General features: G+C 39.6%; 1 protein-coding gene across 8 annotated transcripts in view; it reads right to left on the bottom strand.

Annotated features, from left to right (window-relative positions):
• Nucleotides 1-2,089: 2,089 nt before the first annotated feature.
• Nucleotides 2,090-12,457, bottom strand: part of CCDC71 (coiled-coil domain containing 71) — a 37,764-nt gene continuing 27,396 nt past the window's right edge. For 3 of the 8 annotated variants that reach the window (XM_042450908.1, XM_042450909.1, XM_042450910.1), the window contains one exon: nucleotides 2,090-4,974. In XM_042450908.1, the coding sequence (XP_042306842.1) occupies nucleotides 3,714-4,913 (1,200 nt within the window). In that variant the 5' untranslated portion in view covers nucleotides 4,914-4,974 and the 3' untranslated portion in view covers nucleotides 2,090-3,713. Of the gene's footprint in view, nucleotides 4,975-7,716; nucleotides 9,391-9,649; nucleotides 9,755-9,784; nucleotides 11,149-11,188; nucleotides 11,827-12,457 lie in introns of those variants that run through there. The other 5 variants (XM_042450915.1, XM_042450913.1, XM_042450912.1 and 2 more) reach the window with 5 other exon arrangements.

Below are 12,457 nucleotides of genomic sequence, written 5' to 3'. Positions count from 1 at the left end.
AACAAATTCTAATTTTGACGAAACACTGCAACACCCGAGAATATTAGAAAAGGGAGAATAGCCAGTAAGGGAAGCCAGAACCGTTAAATGAAGCTATGTTTGGTGAGTATGTGTCCAAATCTAGAGCCAAGGTTTCTTTAAAAATTCACCGTACTCTGTCTGCAAAATGGCTTGGGCAGAACAGAGACCGAGCTTTCAAAGGAGGTTACTTGCTTGCTGCTAGTGGAGAAGTAAATGTTACTGCATTTCTTTTACTGCTTTTGTTCCGAGTCCCCTTATGGCCAAGAAAGGGTATGGCCTCTTATCTGCATTGACCCTCCCTCAGGACCAGCTACTTTAAGCAAATATCTCAAGCAAGATGCAGACCTGTGACTCTAATGCTGTCTCTTTTCTTCCCCTGAATGTTTTTTTTTTAAATGATGAAATCAGCACAATGTATTTTGTACCTTTTAGTTTCCCAATAAAGCAATCAACAACAATTGAATCTGGGATTTTGTTCTATGATCAACACCTATCCCTGCTTTCGTTTTTCCTTTTTTGGTACGTAATGTGTATGTGTATGCCTATACACAAAAGTAATAATAAAGAAGCTTGGTCAATATACTGTATGGTGCACTGGAAGAGTTGCACAGGAAGGCTTTATACACATCTGTAAGGGAAAGAACTGAAGAAGCCTCTCATGTAGCTCAGAGAAAAGGTCCCCGTCTTCTTTCTTTCTTTCTTTCTTTCTTTCTTTTTTGTGCCCAAGTCTACTGCTTAAAAGATAGAATAGCTCATAGAAAGGAAAGCTAAAATAGTTTGGGAAGAAATCCTTGTTGAAAAGAACTTGATCAGAAGAACAAATAAAATTACTGACTTTTAGCCAGAAAAAAAAAAATCCTCCTTGCCTCTCTCTATACAAAATAAATTGAGAACAGGCACTCAGATTCAGAGACCTGGAGAAAGATGCTGCACAAATACCAAATGATTCTCTGTGAGGTAAGCAAAGACTGCCCTAGCTTTACCTCATTTTAAAAGAACAGATTTCCAAAATGGTGGTATAAGCAGACCTGCCAAGTAATAGCATCTGCCAAATGGCTCCCTCCTTGGCTTTTCATACTCATAAAAAGGCACAGATGGGTATCCACACAGCTGCCTCTGCCCCCATTTCTCACCCCCTCCTTGGACCACTGCAAACCACATCTGTCTGTTTTTTTACAAAGAGGCAGGTGTGACTTTTTAGGAATGTTATTTGGCATCTAAACCAAATATGATTTAGGCAAATGAAGAAACATTTTCCCAATAAGCTTCGGGAGCATGATTTTTTATTTTTATTTTTAGCTGAATTGTTTTCACAGTAATGTGTGGGGGCTCTAGAAGCTGCAAAATAGACCCCCATGTGATGACATAATTCCTACTTCTGGAATGGAACTGCAAAAGATGAACTGTGCAAGCTGACTAGAGACTTGTAATCAAGCACAAGGGAATCTCCACAAGCTGGGGATGGGCTAATCAAACCAAGGTTTTTGATCCATAAAATAAATTATTCAGACCACAGGGATGTTGGGGAAAGGAAGATTACCTCCAAAAACACATACTCCACTGAATGCTTACTACACAAAGCTAGCAAGATGGAGTCTTCAGAACTAGTACAACTTCCAAGTACTACATTCAGGATTAGAAGGTAACCTTCCTGGGGTAAAAAAGGCTCTAAGCAGCAGGAGATGCTAGAATTTTGACATACCAGAATCTTGCAAGAAGGGGACAGTGTACACCCCCACTTGAAAATCTTCCCACATACAGAAAATTAACACTTTAGGGAGATAGGCTGAGTGTTGTCTCCTCTTTCCGTAATGGGTCTGTCTTCTGAATGCAGAAAATTTGTAATACGATGAAACACTGAAAAATAATGGCCACCACTACTACTGCTTGCACTTTGAAAAATGTATAGCCCAGAATTCTGCTACCTCAGTCCTTCACCCCGTGTTGTGTAAATTGTAAAGCAATCATTACTTTGGGCTACCCTAAAGTTCAAATTATTTTAAACAGTGAAGTGCTTGCAACTTATTTTAAAAACAACAGTGCAACACAGAAAACCTGAACACCAAGGTGTAGAAACAGAGGTTTTATTAGCCAAAGACCCTAACAGAATGTCTATTAGTATTGTCAACCTAAGCCAGCGTAACTGCTGTGACTTCTGTCCAAAGTTTTCTGAGAACAACAACTTTAGAAGGATGTAGGATCTCCAGCACACTGTTTCCAATACTTTCACAGAACTATTGTTCCCAGTGTTCACTGGGGTGGCAAAACAAGCTTAGGTTTGCAAATGTGGAACAACAGTAGTCAACTCTTGAAATTCTGAAGATGCTAGCAAGCATATATTTATGAAAATTTAATGGGTTTAGGACAGAAACCTCTGCTGTGACAAATTTAGCTTCCCATTTGCAACACAGGACAAGAATCACACCAAGTCAACTCTATAACAAGCCCAAGCACCTCTTGCTTGTGCTGCTCCAAAAGCAGCACTTATAACTGAGACTGTTCAGACACATCCAATACATTCAAAAGCCCAATGCCCAGAGGCCAGACATACTAAAAAAGTCTGACAGCAAAAATGTTTAACAATTGCACTAAAAAGTATTATTTGCCAGTTATTACATCCCTAAGCTCTCCCACAGCCACAGGTTCATTTTTAGCTTAACAGTGGAGAGTAAAACAGCAGTCAGCTGCAACATTACCCTTGGGAGGCAAATATATGTATGGAAGAGCATAGGACACTGGCTGGTAGAGAGGCACCAAGTCATGAGGAAGATTTTCCAGAGATGCTCCCTGCTTCTTATAGCATAAAGTTGGCACAAATAGAGGGGGGCATTTGCCCTCACTTGAGGCATTCTTGTTGCCTTCTCAATAAGATCTGCATATTTGAGACAAACATCCACTGCCTGCCATCACTTGGTAGCCTGTTATGTTAACTGAAATGTTTTCTCATGAGGCTATATCAGAGAAAACACACATTTTCTTCATTTCTCCCTTTCCATGGACTTGGAAAGCTTCTCCAGCTGGCATATAAGCTCTAGCCCAAGCCAGTTATTAGCTAGTGCAGAGCAACAAACAAGAGCCAGTGACTAGTAGATGACAGGATGCCACTGAGGCTTTTAGAGAAGAGGAACAACACTGGAGAGCAGCAACTGCTGCTGCATCTTTCAACAAATGACTGTGGGGAAAGTATGAGAAGAGGAAAGCTTCTGAACCCAGTTCTAGATAAGGTGTTAAGGATGAGAAGGGATCACATTCTAACAGCCCTTGGGCAAGATGTGTACATGAATCAATAGATATTTATATTTCATAGTAAGTATATAAAATATGATCAAAATAAATCCAAGTAGACTTACAGATTGAAAAAAGAAAAGAAAATCACAGTACAGCAATATCCCTAGTGCCCCACATCCCAGATGTACACTCTATCATGTTTACAAAAGCGCTGTAGAAAAGTGTCCCAAAAGAAAGCCAGTGTTCTGCTCTGTACTCCTCTCAATGGAGACCAACTCCAGTATCTTTAAACATAGTTTTATAACCTAGCAGTTGACCAGTTCTGCATAATTTTCCTCAGCTGCTGGCTACAGCCTCGGGGCCAACAGCTCAGTGACTGAAAACATGGACATCCTCCCCAAGCTCAACAGGCCTGAAGGTGATCTTATCCTTCTCATACAATGGCTCCACCACAGCAAAGGAACTCAAGCAACACTGTGAGAATGAGGCAGTGGTTCAATTCTAATAACAGGGGACAGATTCACTCTAAGGATCTTCTGCGCTCTCCTCCTCAATTCATCATCAGAAGAGCTATTCACCTTGATGGCCTGGAATTTCAGCAGGTTTAGTGTCTTCGAAGTCAGTTCTACTTGACTGGGAGATGGAACAGAACTGGATTCTGGATTCCTGCATGACAATTCTTTTCTCTCCTCAACTCTTTTCCTTTTCTGCCCAACCGTCTCTTGATGGCTGCCCCCTCCTCTCCGTTCTGTTTTGTCCACTAATGGCTCTTTAGGTCTGGCAGTTCCTGAGCTACAGCTCTGGGAAGTGCTTCCAGAAAGTCTGCCATTCAGGATTCCAGATGCTTTGCAAGCATTGCTTTCCCTTAGCACCCCACCCTTTGGCCCTTTCATAAGGCTCACAGTCAGAGCAGCAGAATCTGGTACTTTCTTTATTATATGCCTATAGTCTTTTGGGTCCAATTGGCTGGGTGATATTTTAGTGGCCTTTAGTGTGGCAGACTGTCTGGATGCGCTAGATGCCTTGAGGAGCTTAAGGTCTGAAGGAGAGATCCCAAGGTGTCCTTGTTTACATTTTGACTCCAGGCAGGATGCTGTGGCTTTTAAAGGGACCAAGGCTTCCAGAACAACAGACAGCCTCATGGCTGGGTACACACCAGGATACATGCTAGCAGGGAAACCCACTGCTGAGTCTTTTGATGTACCTGAACGTGTCCGTTTCAGTGAGTTCAACAGAAGGTTTGTAGAATTACTGCTCTTGGATAATGGCTTAGCAGATTCTTTAGAAGAACTTAGTGTAATACCTGACAAGGGACCAGATACTTTTGCCATTGTTGTCATGTTTCTGACAGGAGTTTTAGCAGACTCTAAAATAGAGGCAGCTGTTTTTGAAGTGTCCTGGGCACTGCCTTTTGTTTGGCTGGGCATCTTGGCTGTGCATGAGCTGTATCCATACACGTCTTTACTCCTTAGAATAGTGGGCTGGTAGCCTTCTTCCCTGAGCCCTTGAAGAAAAGCTACTAGCTGGGTCTCTGTGTCAGACAGGTCCTTAGACATAGGGTTGAACACTCTGAGAGCTTCTTCCAAGGCTTTCTGTCCTGCAGAGGCGATCCTTGACCAGGAATGGACAGCTTTTTCTTCCACATTGTCCACCTCAACATTCATGGCATTAGGCTGGCAGGAGCTTCTAACAGGTCCAAGCCACTTGGAAGTCAACACAGGTCACCTCAAATAAAAAGGGGGAAAAGCAGTTAACTTACAGCCCAAGAAACATCACTTCTTTTAAGTGAAGACTCTTTAGGTATCATTTAGTATGACAGAGTCATCATGCAGTATGACCTTTGTATTTGAAGATAATCTGAAAACACTATCAACCATTTTTAACATGGAGCAAAAATTTTGAAAATACAGCACCAGTCATTTATCTCCATCACTAGATTCTACTTTGGTTTTGGTCGTAATTCAAAGTGCTGGTTTTGTTTTATGCAGCTCTACATAATTTAAAAGTGTTCCCCCCCCGCCACACACATCTATCTTAAGACCTTCTACAGAAGCCCTCCAAATGCAAAGATTGAAACGTGGCAAAGGATAACAGGGCCTTTTTGGTGGTGACTATTCAAGCTACAGAATGCTTTCTCTAGGAAGCTTGCCTTCTGATGCCTCCCTCAGACTTCTTTGTTCTTCCTAGTCTTTTGTAATCTTGCTGTTTTAATCCCTGTAGCATTGTTGGTGCTTTCAGTTCCTGTACTGACTAACTGTTTTTAGCTTCTGAGATTTGTATTGTGCTTTACTATGCTGCTACATGTACACTTGGGGAAAGACTGGATTTCAGATTTATTGTTGGATTTTTATTGTAATGTTGTATTTTTCACTGATTTTAAACATACTTGGGTGACTTATTTTATAAACAGATCTAAACATATAACACAGGTCTAAAATCACAATTGTTGAAAACTTTGTTGGCCTATATACACACAGCAACATGTTGTCTAAGACAAAGCCATCTGAGTTTCAGAAAAACTCAAATCTAAACAAGGAAGGAGAATCTTGAAGCTAGTTGCCCCTCCTTCCCCTAAGATGTGTCCTACTAAATCTTGGTTCATATTTTGTTTATAAGTGATGGCACCTGAGTATTAGTCAACCTCACGTATAAGTCAAGAGCATGTTTGGGAGCCAAAATTATGAATTTTGATCTAACCTGTGGATAAGTCGATGATAAAACTTAGGGGCATGTAGCAAACGATGTAAGGAATGAAGCAAAGGAAAACAATGGCAAAGAGCTTACAACACATAACTGTTTGTGTTCACATTAAAGGAGGAAATAGCTGGGAAGTCAGTGCTCCCAGGACAGATTACACTCTTGCCTTTTACCAGGGGATGGTTCCATTGGGGGGAAAAGAGAGTTAAAATACAGTACTTATTTTGATCCCTAGATGTCAACTCAGGGTTGTTTTTTTTGGTTCAATTTTTGGACTAAAATTTCTACACTAACACATGAGTATATACAGTAGTGCTCTCTCCACAGTTAATGTCCCTGTGTAGACTCTGTCATCATGTTACTGTTCTCTGATGAGATCAAAACCATGGTGTACTGGTCTGAATACTGGACTAGGCCAGTGAGAGACCAGGGTTCGAATCCCCCACTGGTCCATGGAAACCTATTGGTTGACCTTGGGCAAAACACACTCTACTCTCTCAGTCTCAGAGGAAGGTAAAGGTAAACCCTCAATGAACAAATTCTGCCAAGAAACATCTGTGATAGATTCACCTTACAGTCATCATGAGTCAGAAATGACTTGAAGGCACTCAACAACAATGAGGTCAGCTTGTGAGTAGTCCTGTGTGAGTAGTCCTGTGAAATTTATGAATCTAATTTTTCCTCATTATAATGCATGCACAAAATGCTTAGTAAAATATTCATGGCATCTCAGGTCAAACTGTAAAGGAGATCAACTAAATGCCTTTCTGACAATATTTTAAGACTTCTTATTCCATGAAATAAGGAATGTCATTATGTTGATCAAAAAGTTTATGACACAGGAGCAGATAGGCCACAACATACAACAAATCCTTATGGGGCAAATATAGCAGAAATCTTTCAACAACAACTTGTTCCCAATAATCCAAAAAGGGGGAGAGCTAAGCAAAGATTTCAGGAACCTAAAGAAGGCTATGGATTAGCATCACCATGCAGATTAGAGTTAAGTGTGGCATAGGGAATAGGGATGCAGAACAGGTTAATGACATGCGAATTGTAGAAACTCAGCATGGCAAGTTGAATAGTGAGGGAAACACTACAGGGCAAGGACACTGATGCACAAGATGTGCCCAATCTTTAATTGAACTTCCTTCCTGTGTTTCTAAATGACACATCTAACCACAATTGAAATACTAGCTTGTCCACATGTAAATGGCAACCTACTTTATGTTGAACATACCAGCTCTGTAATATATACAAGTCTTTGTAAACAACTTAGAAACACATACTACATATTGTAACAGCAATCTGGTGCAAAATATGTTTAACACAGGTGTAAAGTGGCTATTTCAGCATCTTTTGCTTTTCTTCAAAGCCCTCTACAATCTTTCCCCCAACTTTTCTCTGTCCTCATATCTAAACATAACCCTTTGTTGCTGTTGTGTACCTTCAAGTTGTTTCCGACTTATGGCGGCCCTCAGCCAAACTTATCACAGGGTTTTCTGTGGTTGAGAGTATGTGACTCATCCAAGGTCACCCAGTGGGTTTCCATCGCTAAGCCAGGAGTCAAACCCCCATCTCCGGAGTCCGAGTCCTAAGATGAAACCACTATACCATGCTGGTTCTCAACATAATCCTACTTGTGACTTCTGTTTCTTCCAACTCTGTATTCAAACCTTCTCATCTCACTTGGTATGCCTTGTGAGTGGAATTCTTTATCAAAACACTTACAGGAAATCGTCTCCATTTAACTATTTCCTCAAAGCCTACCTTTTATGTCAAGCTGTTGGTATAATCCAGAGAGGGAATCCATGGTCTTTCTGATGTCTTTGAACTGCAACTCCCATCATCCTTCGCTATTATTTAGGCTGTCTAGGACTCATGGAACTTGCAGTCCAACAATATCTTGTGGCTGCCTACTCCTGGTTTAATCCCACAGCCCTCTACATCAGGATGGTGAACATTTGGACCTCCAGATGCTTTTGGACTGCAACTCTCAGCATTCCTCACTACTGGATGGGCTGGCCAGATGCGGGCAAAGCACAACCTTCCAAATGCTTTTGGAGTGCATCTGCCACCAACCCTAGTGAGCACAGTCAATGGTGTGGAATGCTGGGGAATGCAGCCCAACAACATCTGGAGGACTGTGATCTTCACTCCACCCTAACTAAATTAAACCTAAGTATGACCCACTTTACTCTTTTATTGTTTTTCCTACTATCACAATTTTGATTCTTGCTTTACCTTACCTTGCAAAGCATCATGTACAATGATAGCACTACATTAAAGATGTATACTGTTTAATTTCCAACAAAGAAAGTTAATTATGTGAGTTATCCTTGAAGTTCTGATTACAAGTTACAAAGAACTATTAAGGATAAGTAAAACTGAATGTACTAATCCGAAAAAAGTGTATTTAAAATGGAAAAATTGTGTTAAAGGGGCCAATGCTTTACATAGATGAGATGGAGTTAATATATGCAAAGATGTGTGATCTCTCTTTATGATATGAAAGGATAAGTGTATATCACATTAAGATCTTACTATGGAACACAGCTGGGTAGATAACAAAGGGGCAGATAAAGTGACAGAGTTCCTGAGGGGCCTTGATTTGATCTGAGGGAGACTTGGGGACTAGAGACTATTTATTTTTCTGAATATAAGAAATATTCAGGGTCAGCAATGTCAAGAAAAAGTAGGTCACACCAGTGTGGATTAGCCTTATTAGTTTCCTATGCAATAACAGCAAGACATTTTGAAGGTTTGGGAAATGGATCCATCGGTCATACCAAAGCCAAACTTTTCAACTATATTTTCATTGCAATTAAATGCATCTGATTTCACCACTTTATGCTGACTAGGAGATAGGATCTAAAGCGGAGCCACTAGCAGAACTATTAATTCATCCTTAGAATTGCAAGGGATTTCAAATGGTCAAATTGGGAGAGAAAGCAGAGAACATTTAAGTGAGATGGAAATGAGATTCACAGAGAGAGTACTAAGCAGTGTTCATGAACTCAAGGGGCTCTAGAACAAGACAGGAAAAGTTCTTGTGATTCTGTTAGTTAATGGGAAATCTGGTATCTTGAATGGTCACACAAGAGGAGACAAGGGAAAGAAATTAACTTTTAAAAAATCAATAAACAAGAAAGTAACTGTAGCTTATAAATTGTTTCCTGATATTGGCTACACAAAGCATAGTTTGAAGTACTATCACAAGGAAGATGGGACTATCAACCCCTCTTGTTAAAAATGAATTGGGAGAGACAGGATGGAGGAAACCTAAATATATAATACTGAGCTTGGGCTTCATGTAGTAGTAGTGTCTCTAGTGGTCACCAGAACTCAAATTAGACATGAGCAATTTGGATTTGGAAACATATACTTTTGATTACATTGTGCCAGACTTTAAGATTTTTTTTAAAAAAATAATACATTTTAATGAAGTACATTATTCAGAGGTATACAATTTTATAAATTACACTGTAGAGAATATCTGACCTCACAAAGTTAAATAAGCAGAACTTCCTTAAGCTCTGTGGAGTTAAATACTATCTACACTCTTCATAATGACATAAAGTAGAGGGGAGAAGGAGTGAGGGTAAAAGAAACCAGCAGCATCTTTGCAACAGATTTATTTTATCCTTCTCTGAGGAAATCTGTTTTGCTGTATGTGCAGTTGTAAGGACTTTTGTATTAATACCTGCAAGTGTGCCATGAAAACATTATCTCTGTTCATCTGTGTGAATGTATCCCAACTATTTCTTTCTAATCTTCTTTTGAATGTTGTTTTGTTCAGGAACAAGACCTGTAAAGTCAGAAATAGTATGCCACTTACATAATTCTTAAGTAGAGGAGTTGTGCATACTTGCTAGGGATGTGACATCCACATTACCATCATTATATAGTATTTTAAAACAAAGAGTTTTAAAAGGGTCTGCTTCAGTCTGGGGACCCAATGTCACCTTATTATTTTGGTGGCAGTCATATTAAGGAGAGTGTGCATTTCACATCAATGTCACATAAATTTTGGTGGCAGCTCCAGGATCTGAGAATCCGGTTGCTGAGAGTGTGCTCGGGTTATAGGGTTCTGAGTGTGAACTTCCAGAAAGCCAAAATTTATTTGGACTTTAAAGTGGAAAGTTCAATAGTTTAAAATCTAAGTGTTTGGGTCAGTGGAATAATCTCTGAGGTAAATGTGAAGGGTATCTTGTAGGAGATTATTCGGATACTGATCACACTAGAAAATACCTAGTCTCTGAGGTAAATTGCTGAGGTAATTGCAGGAGACTAGAAGGGAAAAGAGAAAAAGCACACTTAGGACATTAACTTTAAGAGTGATTTCTGAGGTAAACATTTGGAGTAAAGTAGGAAATCACTAACTGGCTGTTAAGAACAAGTAGCACCTCCATACCCAGTTGAGGCACAGATAATTGGAAGTATTTCCTGAGGTAAAAGTTTTAGAGTAATTGTTGGGAAATACTCAAAACATGCCTCCTAAGAAAGTCAAGCCTCCAGCGGTGCCAGAAATGGTGGGAAAAGAGGAGATCAGGGAAGAAATGGTGGCTAGTCTTGATACTTCCATTTCTGAACCTCAAAAAAGTTTAGAAATTTGGAAAAATCAAACTTGAATTGGCCAGAGTAGAAAAGGAGAAAGAACTTGAAATGGCTAAAAGAAAGAAATTGAAATGAAAAGAAGAAAGTTAAAACAGGCTGAACTTGGAAAGGATGAACGAGAGAGGGAATTGGAAAGAGAAAAAATGGATTATCAGTTGAGATTGAGGCAAATGGGGAGCCAATATCTCAGGTACAAACTGTTACTGAGGTAAGTAGAATGCCTCAGATAGACACGAAGAGATTCCCCAGGTATTACAAAGGAGATAATATTGGCTCTTCCTTCACTAATTGCGAAAGAACTTGTGAGGAGTTAAAAATAAAAGGTGAAGAAAGGATGAGTTATATAAGATCACAAATTTGTGGAGGATTAACAGAGATTCATGCAGAAATGAGAACAGATGAGGCACAAGAGTACAATTTGTTTGAGGAAATTGTAAAACAAAGATTTGGACTAACTCCTGAACATCATTAGGGAGAGTTTAGAGCAATAAAGAGAAATAACAGGTCTAAAGAAGGTCACTCAGACACCAGCCATAGAACCTGCTATGAATGTGGTAATCCAGGACATTTAAAGTATAATTGTCTTAAATTTGTAATAGAGAAGTAAAGTCAGGTATACAATCACCTTATTGTATAAAGTCAGTTAAGCCTGCAGAGAAAGATTAGAATCCAGAGCCTACAGTTACTATGGAAACGACAGTTGATAGAGTAACTGATTCTGTTACCTTGCTTATGTGTTTCTACTACACCCCAATAACTTAGTTCAGAAGAACATAGAGAAGTGATAAAAAATAAATGAAACTTGTGTTTGGGGTTATAGGGACTCAGGTTCAGAAGTGTGTATAATTAAAACCACACTTAGTAGAACCGCAATACATGTGCCCAAATGAGACCATGACATTAAAAGGTTTAGGTGGGCCTGCTTTTACAGTTACAGTTGCCCAGTTAAACGCTTCCTTCAGGGGACACAAGTTACAGTGGATATTTGCAGCATATGATGATATTCCAGTACCATGTCTCATTGGAAACAACTTAGATAGACACCTCAGATATGCCTTAGTTGTTACTAGACAACAGGAAACGGAAAACGCTTCAGAACAAGTTAAGCAAATACCTAAAAGGGGGGGGGAGGAGAGATGTGGTCAGAAAAGATGATGTTAATGTGGCATATACATTAGGAAAAGAAATGCCTGAGGTGATCAAAGTTGGAAAAGTCCCAGAATTTAGTCAGGAACAGGAGGAAGATGCAAGTTTAAAACCTTTGTTTGCATTAGCTGAAGGAGCCGATTTAGAATTAAATGAGGAACACTTTCACAGATTCAAGGTCATACAAAACAATTTATACAGACACACCTTGAAATGCAAACATAACACACACACACACACACACACAATTCATAGACAATTAGTTGTTCCTCAGACGTATAGAGCCAAGATACTAGAAATAGCTCATGCTAGCTCATCCGGAGGTCACCTGGGAACAAAGAGAACTACTCAAAGAATATCCCTGAACTTTTATTGGCCATGGGAAAAGATATTAAACACTTTTGTAAGTCTTGTGACACTTGCCAAAAAGTGGACATAGACAAATATAAAAGACTAAAGCTAAGCTTCGTCCTTTGCCAATAATATCATATCCATTTCAAAGAATAGGCATAGATATTATCGGACCGTTACCACAAGCAACGCAGAGAGGAATCGAATATATCCATCCCACAGTACAAGATATCCAAAAGCAGTAGCTTTATGAAATATAGAAACCATCACAGTAGTCAATGCCTTAATGAACATCTTTTGTAGAATAGGATTTCCCAGTGAAATAATATCATATTTGGGAAGTTCCTTCACTTCTAAGATAATGAAAAAACTGTGGGAAATCTGTGGCATTAAACAC

This window comes from Sceloporus undulatus, chromosome 2, assembly GCF_019175285.1.
Source record: "Sceloporus undulatus isolate JIND9_A2432 ecotype Alabama chromosome 2, SceUnd_v1.1, whole genome shotgun sequence".
NCBI lineage: Eukaryota > Metazoa > Chordata > Lepidosauria > Squamata > Phrynosomatidae > Sceloporus > Sceloporus undulatus.
Note: the sequence above shows the minus strand (reverse complement) of the source record. Positions and strands in the feature narration are given on the sequence as shown.